The sequence below is a fragment of the Liolophura sinensis genome, chromosome 8 (assembly GCF_032854445.1).
Source record: "Liolophura sinensis isolate JHLJ2023 chromosome 8, CUHK_Ljap_v2, whole genome shotgun sequence".
In the NCBI taxonomy this organism is placed as follows: domain Eukaryota; kingdom Metazoa; phylum Mollusca; class Polyplacophora; order Chitonida; family Chitonidae; genus Liolophura; species Liolophura sinensis.
In genome coordinates, this window is record NC_088302.1 from 4,703,785 (window position 1) to 4,722,481 (window position 18,697).

Sequence of the window (18,697 nt, forward strand, 5' to 3'; positions counted from 1 at the left end):
AATGCTACATTGTACATATGCAGTGGTGTTTAAGTGTTCAGTTTGAAATTTCTTCATCTGGTGTTCATTGTGGTTGGGGGTTCAAACCCAGATCCTGTCAGATCAAATGGCACTTCATTTTGAAATTTTAAGAGTGTAGTAAACTTTGCCAGTGTGGTATAAGTAGCATACATGTAAGGGACTGGGACTAGTTTCATGAAGTGTATTTAGTGTTAAGTATCCCTTAGCTAAGTGCACTTTTTATCTCTACAACATACTTTGCCATGCTAGTTAAGGGCTTACTTAACTAAGTGCGCCCCAGACTGAGCTTGTGAAGTTTACCAGTTGTGCATATATATCAAACATCATACGTGTGCAACTGTAAATACACTCTGACATGCCGATTAGTTCATCTTTTGTACTCTAATCATGAACATAGTAACCCTTTGTACACTGAGACATTGTATATATAACCAAGAATTGCAGCGTTTTAAAGCTGATCTTTTCTTTTTGATGACCAGGATTTAAGTATAAGATAGAGTTCTTTATGTAACATTTCATGTTTGATAATGAACTCTATCTTGTTTAGACGACTGGTTGACTCTTACAGATAACGCTACGCTCTTCGACTCGCGCACTTTACTGTTGTAATCTGCCAGTCACGTACAAAATACTGAGTAGTATGGACGCAGGTGTTTGATTATTTTAATTTCAGTTTAACGTTTCCCACGTCAGACTTGTCAATCAGTATATGCAACGGGTTGCTTGGCCCCGCCCAGCAGGTCTTCATGTAAAGATTGTAAAGATCTTTTCTACAGGAATAAGAGCTTGGAAGCTAAAGACTGTGATTGGCTGAAAATGCTACCCAGAGCCAATCTGTTGTTTAAATAGGGAATATTAAGTCATGTGGTTTGTCAAGTACATGTACCTGGTGATAGGCATTGGTTTATTCCAGCCATACCGGTTTCTTCCACCCTTGAAATTGATCACCGTCACTTGAACGCTTGCGTACAGTACCAGCTCAGCATCAAACATCTAGGAGACCGAAGAGATCTCAGACATAAGTCAAAATAAACCTGGTGTATTACTTTCTGTTATTTTAGCTGAAATTTGTTTTACTATATCTTACCCTGAATTTATGTTGTTGAGCAACATTTTGACCTTGTTACGCGAGAAATAACAATTTTCAAGGGATATGAAAATAAGTACTTACATGGAGTCTAAGATGGCTTCCTGTTCCCGGAAACTGAACTCAAAATTAAATTGTCTATACTTTATAATATATGTACTAAATAGTTTGACACTTGCTTATTGATTTATTTACTTTTTGGATTGTGTTATTCATGATATTTGTTAACATTTGGGGATAGCAGAGAGGATGAAAGTACATCAGAATTCCATCATTTAATATGTCTACACATGTATTAAATCATGTCAGTATTCCGAATTCAATTGGACTGTAAAAAAGTAATGTAAATTTACATACCGGTACATCTCATCTGCTTCCAGCAAACTAAAATGCACTCTTCAGGCCAGGCATACATTTAATTAAACATATGCATGTATAAACATTAGTTTAGAACACAAGAGACACAGTCACAAAGCCTTGTACTGTTGTGTGCACGTACATGTAACTACCATAGCAACCAATAGGAAAGACAAAATGTTGCCATGGCAATTAAGTTCAGGTGTTAATGCTGCAAGGGTTTGGAAAAGCAGGCACTGATGACAACATCTATCACCACACTACAGTGTGTTTGCAGTGTAGAATTTATATAGACTGATGGTAAGTAAATGTACCTTTATAATAAGCACTGTGCATGTAATGGGTTGGTTGTAAAATGTATGTCACTGCATGTAACTGCAGTCAAGACGCTTAGTTGCGTGGAGTTTTTCTTACCTGTTATTGTACTTGAATGCCTTGGTATTTGTAGGTGTGTCAGGTTACAAGGTATTTGTCAAGGTATGATACTTTCGTCCAAGCTTCTCATAAAATCATGAAAATAATTATATAATAATAATACTTTTGATAATTATAATAATAATCATAATACAACAATTACATTGATTACAAGTTCTGTGTACGTGCATAATTTCATGGTATGTACATGTACTTGCAACATGTTATTCTGCAGCCGTAAACATGTGGGATGGTAAAGTTGCTTAGCACGGCTAATTTGATCAACAGGCACACCACGTTGTGTTCATGTGACTCATACATGTGTGGTATTAAACAAGATCCTGTTCTAGCTCTGAGTGAATTCTGTACATTCAGTGTATAAGGGGGTAACAATACAGCTTTCCATCGCAGCTTTCTCTGGTTACCTCTGTGACTGGTCTATTATCTCTGATCGTTGTGAACCAGTAAGTAGGGTATGTTTATGGTCTTGTTTGGAAGGAAGTGAATTGATATGAAATACTCGCACGTTAGGTATGGCAAAAGTTCTTGGTCAGACATAGTGAAGATGGATGGTAATAAGACAAGCTGACATACTTGGAAAATGCAAATGAGTTGACTGTTTTCAACTGTTATGCCAAAGAAATTTATATTATTTGCACAGGCGATTTGTGGTTCTTTTTTATACAATGGCCAGCATTGGGCTGGCTGAAGGGTAGTGTCATAGTTCATCGGTTCGTCCATGCGTCTATCTGAGATGGGTTCAGCAGGTCTGTAATACCTTCCAATGTATCTGCAACCTGCTGCTGCTTTAAAAACATCTTTAAGACCTATTTCCTTCAGTCACAGACTGGAACCCAGAGTCACATGTTCAAATGATATTCTTCACCAGGTATTCATCTGGCGGATCTCCTGACTTGAAGCCACAGGCTAACGAGCGAGAGCTGGATGTGAAGGTCATCGTTCAGACTAGCTGTGTTGAAATTGCACTTTAGGCAAACCTGAACACCAATATTGAAGTCCTTTCTTAATGCTAATAACATAATGACTTGCTTACTCAATGAAAACCTATGCTGATAGCTTGGGGAAAGGAATATTTTTATTATTAAGAGGTGACAGGGTTAATCTGCTTTGCCAGGTAATTTGGTGATCAAGGTGCTTAAATCTGCTTAAAATCAAAACCCATTCATGCCCAGATTAGAATGTTTTTTTTGGGGGGGGGGGGGAGGGGAGGGGAGGTAACTGATTCAAACTGGTTGTCTGCTTTAAACGAGCACTACAAGTCCTCCAGCACAAGCAGCTAGGTGTTGCAAACTGACAATATAATGAGCTTAATTTATTTTCAAAATCAGTAACATTATAGGAATGATACTTGTTTAAAGGAAAGCTGTTGCTATTAAAGGCACATGTACACGGACGAGGTGGATTTTTATTTTACAAGTTGTTTCACTTTTAGGGAATCTCTTACAGATGACCCATCATTAATGAATTTATGTATCTACCGATAGCTAAGGATACAGATGGCTAGTTTACAAATAGATACAAATTTATACGAAGCTCTTATTTTAAACATTGTTACCACAGTATAAATTACTAAATATATGTTTTGAGGCCTAAAATTCCAGAAGAATTTAATTAAATGGCGTTTTGGTTTATTGTGTTAGGATTAAGCTTTTAAAGCAGAATTGTCATAACTGTATCATGCCTCAAGCATATTGCTGTTTTGGTGACTTTCCTGTTTTTACCTGTATCATGCCCCAAGCATATTGCTGTTTTGGTGACTTTCCTGTTTTTACCTGTATCATGCCTCAAGCATATTGCTGTTTTGGTGACTTTCCTGTTTTTACCTGTATCATGCCTCAAGCATATTGCTGTTTTGGTGACTTTCCTGTTTTTACCTGTATCATGCCTCAAGCATATTGCTGTTTTGGTGACTTTCCTGTTTTTACCTGTATCATGCCTCAAGCATATTGCTGTTTTGGTGACTTTCCTGTTTTTACCTGTATCATGAACCTCATTAATAGATTTCTTCCACCTCTTTGTGTGTTGACAGAGCTCCAGGCCCAGGCCTTGCTGCAGCCAAAGGACGTGAGTGAGATAGCAGGAGGGGTCTATTCGGAAGCTTACATGGTTCCTGAAGTCCAAGCCTCTGTCTACAACCTCGCCAAAGATACCAGCAGTGCCAAACTCGGAGGGGACAGGTTGAGCCGATTTAGAGCTCAGGGACGCAACTGGGCACAGGGTTCTGCTTCACGCGCACCTGCAAGTACCTCACGGCTGACGTCCGCCTCAAGCGAAGACAAAGAGAACACAGACTCCGATTATGACAAGTTAGGTTACGCCTCCGGTTACGACCGCGTGGACGGAGCCAGTGGCGAGCAGTACGGCAGCTTGTATGTGGAAGGGAGTGCCTTCCGGCCAGTCAAACCTCAGGCGCGTTCCCAGGGGGAAGTGACGTACCAGGACCCCTGGGACCGCAGCACTGCTGAGAAGGACCTCGAGGAGAAGCTGAGCTCACCCAAGTCTCGTCTAGGTGGCACCAGAGGCATGTTGTCATCATCACATGACACAGACAATGGGGGTAAGGGTTTCTCCGAATCTGGGGCCCTCCCTAGTAACTACTGCCAGCCCTGGGATCTAAAGTCAGCCCAGCAGCAGTTCCAGGAGTCTATCCACTCCTCCAGATCCCCGCCCACTCAGAATTCCCCTGTCAAGCACAGTTCGGGTGTCAGCGGTGGGGCGCGACCCCGCAAGGGCAGTGGGGGACGTATTATAGAAGGTGGAGTATACGAGGCCCCATGGGACTCAGAAGAAAAACAAAAAGAACTTGAAGAGAAATTCAAAGCTGCCGAAATTCAGAAATCTCCTAAAAAAGATGGCAGTAAGGAGAGTTCTCCAAAGTCTGGTGTGCGGTCTCGAGCCGTGGAGGACATTACTGTGTACGAGGAGCCATGGGATGTGAGCTCTAAGGGTAGAGCGATATCCTCCATGCTGTCTGGCACAGGTAAGGTGACAGGCTGACAGGTGACAGGTGCGAGAGCAGGTCATCCAGTTCCACGTTCTGTGATAGTTTCCACGGAGTCCTGCTGTCCTGTAAAGTATCCATTATGAAACATATACATAAATATACATTAACTTTGTCAACAGTGTATATAAAATGAAAGACTTGCATTTATAAATAGTGAGAGAATAAATGTAAAATAGGACAACATGTAGGTTATATTAAATACGTTTCACACCTTTGCTTTGTTGAGGGTAAATACTCCAATGGCAAGTTCGTTTCAGATCCCTGTTTTCCTGCAGAAACATCAAATTTTTGCATGTATTTTATAACTTTCCATCCTGCAAGCTGAAATGTATTTGATGTCAGGTGGCTACCTTGAGATAGTCGTGTTGTTTTTTGTGTGGTCTCATTTCTGGAAATGGCTTCATTGTCAGGGTAGACCCATGAGACCAACCAGAACCCGTGGGTTCTCCCTTACGCTGGGATTGTACTTTACGATCCATTGATTAACAAGATTGCCTGTATGAACTTAATAAAAACTGACCACTGGTGTAATATTGCAAACTGATAATCGGCACAAACTGCAGCTATTGTTGCATGTAAATATATTTAAGGTTGCCTTTCACGGCATAATGACCCAGGAGCCTCCCTACATTGCGGTCACTGTGAGTTCAAGTCCAGCTCATACTGGCTTCCTCTCCGGCCATACGTGGGAAGGTGTGCCAGCAGCCAGGTCTGTGGATGGTTGTGTGTTTCTCACGGGCTCTGCTTGGTTTCCTCCCACTATAATGCTGGCCGCTGGTGTATAAATTAAATATTGTTGAGTATGGTGTAAAATACCTGCCAAACAAATAAATGTATGTCAGAAAACCCTCAGTTGCATGTACCTGGCTGTACCAGACTTAAATATGAAAAACATATTAAAGCTAATGTACTTAGTATAACACCTTGGGACTGTATTTGTAAATCAGCTGTAATATTGGTTCGGTCCCTGTGAAAATAATGCAGTACTACTGATAAGGGGCGTGCAGGCATAAATAAAAATTAGATATAAACTTCTAAAAGTGTACTGTATGCGCCAGAAGATTTGTGTGTACGCCTGTGCTCCTGAAAACTAGCGTAGATCTAAAGCAGACAGTCCTGTCAAGATCAAAAGTAAATCTCCACAGCAACCCATGTGCTCAACGTTGTACACCATGTGTTAGTTTTTAGACACTCTAGGCTACAGGAAAAGCCCCTGTGCCCCTATTTCAATTCCCTACGAATCGTCAGTCTACAGTGTGCAAGTACATGTATCATCGAGGGACCAGTTCCTGACATACACATGTACCTATGATTTCATAAAGAGAGAAGCTAATGAAATGGAATAAAAAATATCGTGAGAACAGCTAGCAACATATGCACAGAAACACATCAGATTTACACTATATACTGCCATTAATTAAAGCACAAAATATCAAATCTTCTAATGTAGGTCTTCTAATGTAGGCCCTGTTACCATCTTTTGACACAAAGATGGTCGTTGTTAACAAGGTTGTTGGGGCCAAGAAATGTTTAGACAGGTAAAAGTAAATTTACCTGTTGCATTAGGCAGGTTACCACAGAGAAAAATAATACTGCAACTGCTGCTATCAAAGTGCAAGGAATGAAAAGAACAGAATAAAAATGTCCATGAGTTCGATATTGAAATAAAACCCCACACAGGGTGATGCGAAATAAATAAATATATTAACTTCATTCAGATTAATGCCTCTTGTGGAAGAGCTGTAATTACATTATTCTAGAGTGTATACCTTGTAGTCCTAGATAACTACAAAGGAAAGAATCTCTGTACATATCAGCTTGTGTATGTCTGTATGCAAATGTAGGCTTATGTCTTTTCTTCACTCCCTTTCACTCGATCAACTTCACGTTTTCCATGTGTATTACTGGTGACCCAAAATAGTGAAGTGTTGAGTATTTCAAAAAAAATATGTTCTGCAGTACCGCGTTTTTGGAAAGTCAGAAGTAATGTACGCCCTCTCGGGATTACCATGCTTCCTGTGAAAAAAAGTTATCTGTAGCACTGTAATGTATTTCACGTATATAAGGTTGGTATGTCAAAATGCCATTTCAGGAGCACATCAAGACTGTAAACTGACATTTTCGGTGTCAGCACAAGTTTTTCTGGTAAGACACTTATGAAACTTCACAAAGAACTCTTAAGTGACCCTATAGGGTTGATGAATCAAAGAAAATGTGCATTTGAAATATACAGAATTTAGTTGAAATAAACTACTTTGTGTTATTGTAAAAAGTGTAAGAATTGTAGATGTGTTGGTTTTTAGGGGAACAAAAGGAATCCTCGGCTCCTAAAAGTCCTGGCTCCAAAGACGGTACTAACACATCACCCAAGCAGAAGGCTGGCATCAAGGTGGACATAGGGGCACGAATACGCAGCGCCATTGGGGAGGTCATCGACCCCACAATAAAGCTAGAAAAACAAAGGTAAGGCAGAGGCTCGTCATTGTGGTGCATCGTACTTGGTGTACTGGCTGTTCCTGATGATATGGCTAAAAGTATTTGTGCTGAAGTTTCTGGTTTTAGGTTGGTCAGATGTCTTTAATTCGTTCCATGTTAGCACCACCCAGCACGCCTTGGCTGTTTGACAATATTATACGGCCACAAACCGACTGGAATTCCAGGGTGAAATGAAAATGGCATGTGCAGTTCTAATAAATTGTCCTTTATATCACTTCATCTGAGTTAAAAGGTATCTCTCAAAATTCAGTATTGAAAGCTTTTGACTTTGAACTTTTGCTATCCCCCTTATAGTATACCCTCAATGACCATAAATGTCTAACTTGCCAGTTTTTCCAGATTTTGAGAGTTATACTGATTTTAGAAAGGTGTTTTGATGTTTACTTGGAACATGGGATGATATTCTAGTGGAAAATGTAAGTTTCAGCACCAAAAATAATATTTTGTGACATTTATTTACCTCTAAAAATACTTTTTTGTGGGCAAAATTTTTAGGTCATTTAGGGTCTGGTACAGCCTGAGAATTTCCTGTTTATCCATATTTCCATAATCTGTGAGGTAAACATTTTTCTAAAAAGCCAGTTTTAATCCAAGCTAGCTACTATCCCAATCATTATAGGTCCATGAATTTCCTAGAATGCGCAGATTATTTCTCTGGCTCAGTTGACTCGTCTTGATTCTCTGTGTGCTCTGTTCCCCTCTCCTACAGCTGGTACCATGGTACTATTGGCCGCTCCGATGCAGAGGCTCTTCTCAGGGTCTGTAAAGAAGGCAGCTACCTAGTGAGGAATAGTGAGAGCACCAAAACTGACTACTCTCTCTCCATGAAGTAAGGAAAACTTGTATTCTGTATGCACAAACTCACTTGTATTATGTCCACACAAACTCACTTGTATTCTGTCTACACAAACTCACTTGTATTCTGTCCACACAAACTCACTTGTATTATGTCTACACAAATTGACTACTCATCCCCTATGAAGTAAAGAAAACTTTGTATTCTGTCTATACAAGTCCAGCTGATGCCGGCTTTCTCTCCGGCTGTATGAGGGAAGGTCTGCTAGCAACCTGTGGATGATCTTGGGTTTCCCCCCAGGCTTTACCCGGTTTCCTCCCACCATAATGCTGGCTGCCAGCGTATAAGCGAAATATTCTTATAAATACCAATGAAATATATAAATAAATATTTTGTCACACAAACTGACTACTGTCTCTCCATGAAGGAAGGAAAACTTTATATTCTGTCCGCACAAACTGACTACTGTCTCTCCATGAAGGAAGGAAAACTTTATATTCTGTCCGCACACACTGAATACTGTCTCTCCATGAAGGAAGGAAAACTTTATACTCTGTCCGCACAAACTGACTACTGTCTCTCCATGAAGGAAGGAAAACTTTATATTCTGTCCGCACACACTGAATACTGTCTCTCCATGAAGGAAGGAAAACTTTATACTCTGTCCGCACGAACTGACTACTGTCTCTCCATGAAGGAAGGAAAACTTTATATTCTGTCCGCACACACTGAATACTGTCTCTCCATGAAGGAAGGAAAACTTTATACTCTGTCCGCACAAACTGACTACTGTCTCTCCATGAAGGAAGGAAAACTTTATACTCTGTCCGCACAAACTGACTACTGTCTCTCCATGAAGGAAGGAAAACTTTATACTCTGTCCGCACACACTGACTACTGTCTCTCCATGAAGGAAGGAAAACTTTATACTCTGTCCGCACACACTGAATACTGTCTCTCCATGAAGGAAGGAAAACTTTATACTCTGTCCGCACACACTGAATACTGTCTCTCCATGAAGGAAGGAAAACTTTATACTCTGTCCGCACACACTGAATACTGTCTCTCCATGAAGGAAGGAAAACTTTATATTCTGTCCGCACAAACTGACTACTGTCTCTCCATGAAGGAAGGAAAACTTTATACTCTGTCCGCACACACTGAATACTGTCTCTCCATGAAGGAAGGAAAACTTTATACTCTGTCCGCACACACTGACTACTGTCTCTCCATGAAGGAAGGAAAACTTTATACTCTGTCCGCACAAACTGACTACTGTCTCTCCATGAAGGAAGGAAAACTTTATACTCTGTCCGCACAAACTGACTACTGTCTCTCCATGAAGGAAGGAAAACTTTATACTCTGTCCGCACACACTGAATACTGTCTCTCCATGAAGGAAGGAAAACTTTATACTCTGTCCGCACACACTGAATACTGTCTCTCCATGAAGGAAGGAAAACTTTATACTCTGTCCGCACAAACTGACTACTGTCTCTCCATGAAGGAAGGAAAACTTTATACTCTGTCCGCACAAACTGACTACTCACTATCGGGGAAGCAAAGAAAAGATTGTATTCCTTCCTTACAAGTGGACTATTCACTCACTCTTCATGAAGTAAAAAAAGCATTCATGCTGAAGGGATGCAGAATCAGTGCTGGTTGGCAGGCAGACAGTGGAGATGGGATTTCCTGGGGTAAAGCCTGCTGTTTTGATCAAGCTTCAATAAATGCACCTGTACCGAAAAATTCAGCTCTACCTAGGCATAGCCTTACCCTGGGTTTTCCTCTTTTTCAGATCAGTCTATCACTGACAATTCTGTATGCCTTAAGGTCATGTTAAACGCTAGTTGTTATTGTGTGACAGGTTTATTTCATGATTTCCTGGCTTATTTTATGTGATAAATGTATGGCATTGAACAATACAGTTTAAGCATTTAAACAGAAACCTTTACAAGGGCTATTCCATGTATAATGTGAATTTTTGGCAAAAAAATTGATATTCAGTAGTCAAATGAAGTTTTCCAAAAATAGCTCAAATTATTGCCTTTTAGTAAATCAGATTTGCTCTTGTACTATTTATAGTGTAAAAATGATTCTAAAGTTTAAAAAGTTACAATGCATCATGTGTTTTAAATTTAAGCTACTGTTTTAAAAAATGAGGTCCATTTTATTTGCACTCATTGATTTTTTATGAGAAATCTCCAGTATCGCCTCTTTAAGTATTTTACAGCACTGGCACATTACTCTTGCGTGGACTGTTTTTCATTTAATTGTTTTAAGAAATAGCTCCATTTCTACTAATATCCATTTGTTATTTTGTTTTCAGAAGTTCCCGGGGCTTTATTCACATCAAGATATCACGTGACAAGGATTATAAGTTTATTCTTGGAGAAAACAGCCAGCCATTTGAAGCAATCCCAGAAATGATATTTCATTACAGTAGAAACCTTCTCCCCATCAAAGGAGCCGATCACATGATCTTGCTCCATCCAGTGATAAATGAGCTCTTGTGAGATACATGGCTGTGGCCAAGTGTAAGGAGCCCTGCTATTGGCTGTAGTTGGAACTCACTGGATTCTGTGGATAACTTAAATGACATTATAGATCTTGTTGGATGATGTGTTTTGACCAAATAACTTCAGATCTCAGATTTCACGTGGACAGCAAGTGATGTATTTTATTAACAGATGTCAAACTGCCTTCTGGCAGTGAGGACATGATCTTTTTTTTTTTTTTTTTTTGGTTGTTGTCCAACATCAGCAGGTGTGTTACATTGGAGTGTGCAAAACCATGGATAAGACTGCCTCTGTTATTCTTTGTCAGCTGGTTTGTACGTTGTTGCTGGCCCTCTACAAATGGATCAAAGTCATTTACTGGTTCTTACAGGTCACTACTGGCCGTTCTTTACAGGATTTATTTATAAACTTGTTATGAACTGGGCTGTCATTTACCTAAATGTGGCCAGTAACAATTTCCAACCCAGCATAACTTCCATGATTCAAAGCGAGTCATGTTCACTGGACAGCAGATCAAAAACAGTTACACGTATTTACATGGCAACAGTTTTAGTACCTTATCCATGTTACCTGCCCAGCTACATGTAAATTCAGACAGTTATACATGTTACCTGGCAGGAAAGGAGGAATAACTCCAGCCTTCATAGTGCAGAGAAAGTGTACATTATTTCAGTACTGTTTTGTATTTGTGAGGAGGGAAATGTGAAGTTTTATCGTGAACAGTATTGGAGGGTGGAAATCAGCTTTACCATCTTCATTCTCACAGATTTCATATGTTTATCATTTGTAGACTTCAGTTTTTATGCTTTTTAAATACCATAAAGCTGCAGGGTTATGGTTGATGAAGACGATGTCAGTACCTTACCACAAAGCTTCAGGGTTATGGTTGATGAAGACAATGTCATTACCTTACCACAAAGCTTCAGGGTTATGGTTGATGAAGGCGATGCCAGTACCCTACCACAAAGCTGCAGGGTTATGGTTGATGAAGACGATGTCAGTACCTTACCACAAAGCTGCAGGGTTATGGTTGATGAAGATGATGTCAGTACCTTACCACAAAGCTGCAGGGTTACAGTTGATGAAGGCGATGTCAGTACCTTACCACAAAGCTGCAGGGTTATGGTTGATAAAGACGATGTCATTACCGTACCATAAAGCTGCAGGGTTATGGTTGATGAAGACGATGTCAGTACCTTACCACAAAGCTGCAGGGTTACGGTTGATGAAGGCGATGTCAGTACCTTACCACAAAGCTGCAGGGTTATGGTTGATAAAGACGATGTCAGTACCTTACCATAAAGCTGCAGGGTTATGGTTGATAAAGACGATGTCAGTACCTTACCATAAAGCTGCAGGGTTTTATGGTTGATAAAGACGATGTCAGTACCTTACCACAAAGCTGCAGGGTTACGGTTGATGAAGACGATGTCAGTACATTATCATAAATCTGCAGGGTTATGGTTGGTAATACTTGTTCATAATTCTGTCACACAGTTAGCAGTATTATCATGCCTTTTTGTGAACTGTTTGATCCATTCAAAATGATTTTGTGATCCCAACATTTGATAGCAAATAGATTGTGAATGTCATTCTGTAGAATTCATCATTTCTGTGTTTTCATCAATCACAGCTTCCCAAACTTAAGAATAATAATCCAAGTAGGATAAATTAACATTATTTACATCCGTTCCAACAAATGATGCAGGGTATGTATTTTTATGGACTTCGTTCCTTACAAGGAAATGTGGACTAAAGGGAGATAATTTCTGGTGCAAGGGGAGACAAGTTTTGAGTTGACACCATGAAAGCGGCAGTTGTACGAGTTTGCCAGTTTTTAACGCTTTTTCCTCATTTTAACTGAGTATGTGTATGTGGATTGCAGATTGCACTTTGTTGGATTGCAGAATTACAGGTTTAGATATCTTTTTTTTTTTTGATTCTAATTTTTGTAAGTACAAACATTTCTTTTCCAGTAACGTGCTAGTATGTGAAAATTAATGATTTAAGATTATTCCTGCTGGTTGGCAGACAAGACTGTGGTAGTAAGGCTACAGCTTGACATACCCTGACCAGCATTGTGAGCTGGTGAGCCCAGAGTTAGAGAATTTGTATTTCCAAAGTTTTCTGAAAAAGGTGTAAAACACAATGTGTACAAACAATACACATGTAGACTGTATTGCGTCAGTGTTTGGTACATAATCCTGAATACATGTAGAGGCCTGTGATAACTAAATATGACATTATACTGAGATGGTTGTTTAGTTGAGGTCATAATTTGTAATAAATACATAATTAGAAGGCGAGGATATACTTTTGGATTCAGTATGTGGGACTTGTGATGGTGAGTCCTCCCTGCAGTGTCTTTGTGGTTAATGATTTGTATCCAACACGTGAAGGTTAAACTTTGTCTGACTGTGTAATTAGAACTGCAGTTTATATTTGTAATATTTGTGCGACTAATGAATAAAAAATAATACTGGCCACCTAGATATTGGAAGAACTTTAGCAGTGAGATTTTGCTGTGGTACGGCTCCGAGATGGAGAGATTTCATGTTGCATCCACTCACTTGCCCTACCAGTGAAAATACAAAGAATTAAGTCCAAGAAGAAAGAAATCCTGTTTATGTTATAATTATTTTCTGGCTTTGCTGTCAGGGGGGATTGCAATATTTGTCTTTTCATTTTTTTTTTCTTCAAAACATTGTATTAATCCATCTACACACTTGCAGAGATCTGTTACAGGTTATTCAAAATGTATTGGCAGTTCAGCCAGGTACTAACTGCAGTCTGAACATAAATCCCCTAAATCTCTTTATTACGACACAACTAGTATTGCCAGATCTGTCTTTACTTAGAATACATTTTTGGACAACTGGTCCAGGTGGTAACAAAGAGTACAGATCTGTACCAGAATGAACTCTCCCTGTTCCATATAAACATCAATCAAACGCATTATGACAAAGAACAAATCAAGGGAAGAGCAGCAGATATGGCACAGTGTGTCTTCAAAGTCAACAGTGTGTTATTTATAAGTGTTTTCGAGACTGTTTGTCACATTACATCTGACATGTCCATGATAATCAAAGTATGTGGATATTATCTTTTGTCTTGTAGATTTGTTCAGATTTACTAAGATTTTATCCCCCAGGGTTGATGTTCCAAGTCCACCTACTTTGGACCCTATGTAATACAAGTGAAATAAATGTATGGTATGAATGATTCCGTGCTATTTGCAATGGTTTTGTTGTATCTGGTGTAAGTAATGAGACAGACAATGGATATGTACATACATGTAAGAAGTTATTTTCAACCATTGGCGCTTTACATTATCACTATTCAGCACACAACACAAACCAACGAGGAAAATCCTGAATAAAAGTGATGTATGGCAGCCAGATATAATTAGAAATATTACCCTAATTCCTCAACTTTTTTGCATATGGCAGAGCAACTTTCCCTGCAGTTTATGCACATTTTTCATTTGAATTTGGAGACAAAACTACATTGGATGGATTGGCCAATTTCAGGGCTTCACAAGAAGTATAATTTTGTCACTCATCACAGAAAATTGCCTTTAGAATAGGCTTGAATAGACACCTTGAAGAAATCCAGTACAACATGCTTATCTGGTGTGCGGCTTTATTAAAAGCAAGCACTGTGTCTGTGCCTTTAAGACAGGTTTGTTTTGGGTTGGAAAACGGGCACTCTTTTTTTTTTCTTTTTTTTTTTTCCAACAAATATCCTTATTTGTTCGCACAAGCCCAAATACACAGAGATTATTGCTGCAAAATTTCAATGCAATCTGTGAAACGGTCCAGACTGTAGTTGGGGTAAATAAAATCAGTGGAATAAAATAATAATAATATGAATGAAAATAATACACCTTCCACATGGACTCCTGAATATGTAAGCATACTGAACATTAGTTCAAAGAGACATCTTGATTAGCACAGTTTAGCATTTCTGAAAACTCTTCACTGCTATATAACTATAGCAGTGAACATTCTAGATTAAGGTGTTAAACAACAAAATCAAATAAATATAAAGTATGGCCTTGGGATATTAACTCCTATCTATCACATTCATAACTGGAACAGTAAATCCTCATTAGGTGAAAAGAGATCCCTATTGGGAGACTTGAAGACGAGCAACACAGAAGGTCCAAATGACGGGGAACATATTGTTGTCTTCTGTGATGTCGCAGTGCATGTGTACTTCATATATGTTTCATGTGCACATGTACATCAAAAATTGTGATGTAATAAAGGAAAGAACAAATGAGTTCACACCTCTGGACCATCTTGATGCACGTGGGGATTACAAGACTGGTTTTTTATTACAATTTAGAATAACCCTATTGAATCATACATTTTGTGGCATCTCTAACTCAAACGTATCAAGTTTCAAATACTGTGAAAATATTGGCTTTATTCATATTTCACCTACAACTAACTTTTCACCGCTTGTGTCAAAGTCAGTGTGAACAGTTCTGAATGCTGCCAATCTGAATTCCTGTTTTATATGCCAAGAGAACAAAAAAAAAAAAACAAAAACAAATATCAGAGCTGCAAAAATTCCATGGTAACTTGGGACTCTGTAGTGAAGGCAACCATCAGCAACTTGTTAGGAGTATCTGTTGGGCTTGGAAGTTAGAGGTACATTTTAATCCAATGGAAATATAGACCTGCAGACAAGCCCATAAAAGACTGCAGGAAGCGGTTCCTCTGCCACATGGGTCACAATGATCTGACACCATCACCTTGAGGCAGAATAACGTAAAGCTATTTCCACTGGTGTCATTTGTATGTCTTTGCCAGAAGTTGAGCAACATGCCACGTAGTAACAATATTCAGTTCATGTTCATAACAATAATTTTTAAATAAATACTGCAGCTTATTAGGTTTACAACCCCTCACAGTTTGACTCATTTTTTCTTTTTTTCTTGTGCATGCTGATGTTTTTCCCCATGAACACATGAACAGATTCAAGAGCCTTCACACCTAAAACTATATTGTCTTTCTTCAAGGAGCTGGCAAGCTTTGGGATCCACTGATGTACAATTCTGCACACGGAAGTTTGGTGGATACCAAACCTATCACCGAGGTCCTCATCTACGTATCCTTGATTCAATTTCATCATGACTAGCAGGAACTCTTCCTTCAGTGGCAGGGAGCGTTTGGGGCCCGGTTTCTTGTAGCATCGCTTAGTCCAGTCATGTTTCCTTGGCTTGGAGTTGAGAGATATGCACTCCATCTTCTTCTTCAGCATTCTCTCATATGTCCCATCGAAGGCGCTGTAGGTAGGAAATCCTGTATAAAACCTGGTTTTCTTGTCATTGTTTTCAATGATGTGCAAACCGAAATACCTTGTAGAGTTTGCTGCTGTCAGCCTGCGAATCTGTAACATCCAAGTACAAATCATATCATAATATTCAAAACATTGCTGGCGCTTTGTACATTTACATAGGACGATTACTGCAGTACGGGATTAGCGAGAAAATGTCAACAAAAAGCAATCAACACATATCTGAAGTAAAATGGCCATATCATAAATGTATGTTATGACTAGGAAATAACTCTGCTCACATATTTTGTTCCAGACATTTTGAATAAGATTCTAACCAGGATGATTTACTATAAAATGCACAATGTAAATATCGCCTTGTCATGCTGAATAAAAACCCTACTATGTTACCTTTTCATGCAAGATCTCTACTTTGAGTTGCAGAGAAGCTATAATATCATCCTTGGACCTTTCTCCAACCACTGTGTCCTGCACCTTGCTATTTCTGTCAGTCTTGCCAGTGTCCTTCCGTTCAATGCTTCTATCAGTCTTGCCAGTGTCCTGCACCTCACTATTTCTGTCAGTCTTGCCAGTGTCCTTCAGTTCAATGCTTCTATCAGCCTTGCCAGTGTTCTTCATCACAATATTTCTGTCACTTTTGCCAGTGTCCTTCACCACAATGTTTCTGTCAGCCTTGCCAGTGTCCTTCACCATAATGTTTCTGTCAGTTTTACAAGTGTCCTTCACCTCAGTGCTTCCATCAGTCTTGCCAGTGACCTTCTCAAAGTTTCTGACACTCTTACTTATGTCCTTGACCTCATTGTTTCTTGCAGTGTTGTCTGTGATCTTCACCTCAATGTTTTTGTCAGTCTGTGTGTTTTGGGACTTTATCTTCATCTGTAAGTTAGGCCGTAGCAAACTAACATAGGACATCTTTCTTACTAAGCATGACCCAGGCAACTGTCTGGTGGAAAGTTTGTCTTGCCATTTGATATTCTGGACTTGTTGGCGGCAGCTGTCTTCAGAAAATGGCTTGGATGTATTATTGCTGGTGTTGAATACAGCAGCCCTGTAACATTCAAATGTAAACAATTAATACATCTTATCTGACAGCACAGTATCTTGGCTATTATATCATCAGAACACCCCAATTTGGCTGAAATATTTCTGATAGGGCATTAAGCCATAATCATTCACTAATTCATTTATCAGATGGTTAAGCACAAAGCCAATTTAACAATTAAAATATTTCTAAAATACCTTCATTTATTTATTTTAGTTGTTTGTATGAACACAATATCAGTTAGGTTTATTGATAAAGGAAATCACACAGACGAAGCCCAGGGAAATCCTCCATTCTTCTCCACCAGGTATCTGACACTATATCCAGTAAGTATCTACCATATGTAATTTAATCATACCAACCCTGACAGCAATTCTGATTCCACTTTTTTCCTCCTTGTCTTGGGCACTGTTGAGCCTGGTTTGATTGTAGCATAAGGTTTGATGCGCCAACGAGTTTTAACAATGGATGTTGGATATCCCATGTTCAGGCATGGAACTGGGTGGTACACTGAGGGTTCCTTGTCAACAAAGTGCTCGTCGCAAACCCTAGAATGCTTTTTAGGGACAAAGTCAGCACGATTTATCTTTGCCATCCATTGTTTACGCATGCTGCTATCAGAGGGGATACGAAAAAATCTGTATCGTTGCCCATTTGCCTTCACATGATTGGAGTTATGTTTGCAACCCACCACGCAACAGTTATGCATCTTCTATCCTACAAACAAGTGAACATAATATAATTGATTTATGTTTTACACCATGCTATAGCCTGGTTCTACCTAAGGCTTTTGTAAAACATCTTTTGAGGGGCCCCCCCACCAATGCGGTTGCGATGAGTTCAAGTCCAGCTTATGCTGGCTTCCTTTTCGGCCATATGTGGGAAGGTCTGGACCAACCTGCGGATGGTTGTGGGTTACCCCAGGCTCATAATGCTGGCCACGGTCGTATAAGTGAAATACTCTTGAGTACGACGTAAAACACCAATCAACTACATAAACAAAACTGCATGAATATAAAGTACCTTTTGTTCTATTATTAGACGGGAGAATTTCAAGGTGGGTTGACAATCAATCAGTATGATAATGTCATTAATTTATCTAGTGAAAAAAGAAATTGATTAGGACAATCACATGTGAGATTATTCAGGTGTTCACAAAGCCGACGTACTGCCGAAGTGACTAAACCTCGAAATTTGATTAACCATCGCCTCACTTTAGAATACGAAGAAAATGGTGGCATTTCATTTACAGCATGCAACATGTATGTTCATTTATTCTGTAACAGAATGAACTACCCCCACCCCCTACCCAGAAAGATTATACTTGCCTTTCTGGTACTTTCACAGAAAAAACATATAATATCAATAGGACGTATGAGGCGTTAACCTATTCCTTCAACTTCCGGTACATGCGAGAGCGCCACCATGCGAAACTTCTATGAACGAGGAACCCGCATAAGGCACATCCTACTCTGCAAGAGGTGGGTGTCGGAAGAAGCGGTTCCCACATTCGCTTGGCAACATATAATTAGTAAATGCGCCAACGTAGTAAATGCACTTGAGGTCCTTTGTGACACACAGACACAGCAATAACTCTCCATTTCAGACACACAAAAAAATCTTCACTCCAGCC

At 39.4% G+C, this 18,697-nt stretch overlaps 2 protein-coding genes across 5 annotated transcripts in view; one reads left to right on the plus strand and one right to left on the minus strand.

Annotated features, from left to right (window-relative positions):
- Positions 1–13,938, plus strand: part of LOC135472596 (SH2 domain-containing adapter protein F-like) — a 44,256-nt gene extending 30,318 nt beyond the window's left edge. For all 3 annotated transcript variants that reach the window (XM_064752165.1, XM_064752167.1, XM_064752166.1), the window contains exons 3-6: positions 3,930–4,880; positions 7,208–7,367; positions 8,110–8,229; positions 10,526–13,938. In XM_064752165.1, the coding sequence (XP_064608235.1) occupies positions 3,930–4,880; positions 7,208–7,367; positions 8,110–8,229; positions 10,526–10,712 (1,418 nt within the window). In that variant the 3' untranslated portion in view covers positions 10,713–13,938. The remainder of the gene's footprint in view (positions 1–3,929; positions 4,881–7,207; positions 7,368–8,109; positions 8,230–10,525) is intronic.
- Positions 13,939–15,263: 1,325 nt separating this feature from the next.
- On the minus strand, positions 15,264–18,677 carry LOC135473107 (uncharacterized). Of its 2 annotated transcripts, none has more exons than XM_064752925.1 (4): positions 18,452–18,677; positions 17,427–17,781; positions 16,413–17,070; positions 15,264–16,115 (listed from the first exon to the last, which is right to left on the minus strand). In XM_064752925.1, the coding sequence occupies exons 2-4, from the start codon at positions 17,771–17,773 to the stop codon at positions 15,621–15,623; spliced, it is 1,500 nt and encodes a 499-aa protein (XP_064608995.1). In that variant the 5' UTR covers positions 17,774–17,781; positions 18,452–18,677; the 3' UTR covers positions 15,264–15,620. The 2 variants fall into 2 exon arrangements, with proteins under 2 accessions (XP_064608995.1, XP_064608994.1); XM_064752924.1 differs by having other exon boundaries at positions 18,393–18,677.
- Positions 18,678–18,697: the final 20 nt, after the last annotated feature.

Bases quoted from the DNA above. Each gene is read 5' to 3' on its own strand.
- LOC135473107 (XM_064752925.1), bottom strand. From the start codon at position 17,773: ATGCATAACTGTTGCGTGGTGGGTTGCAAACATAACTCCAATCATGTG. The intron at 17,071-17,426 runs GTTGGTATGATT...TGAATGTTACAG, and splicing joins GAATCAGAATTGCTGTCAGG to GGCTGCTGTATTCAACACCA. The intron at 16,116-16,412 runs GTAACATAGTAG...TGGATGTTACAG, and splicing joins TAGAGATCTTGCATGAAAAG to ATTCGCAGGCTGACAGCAGC.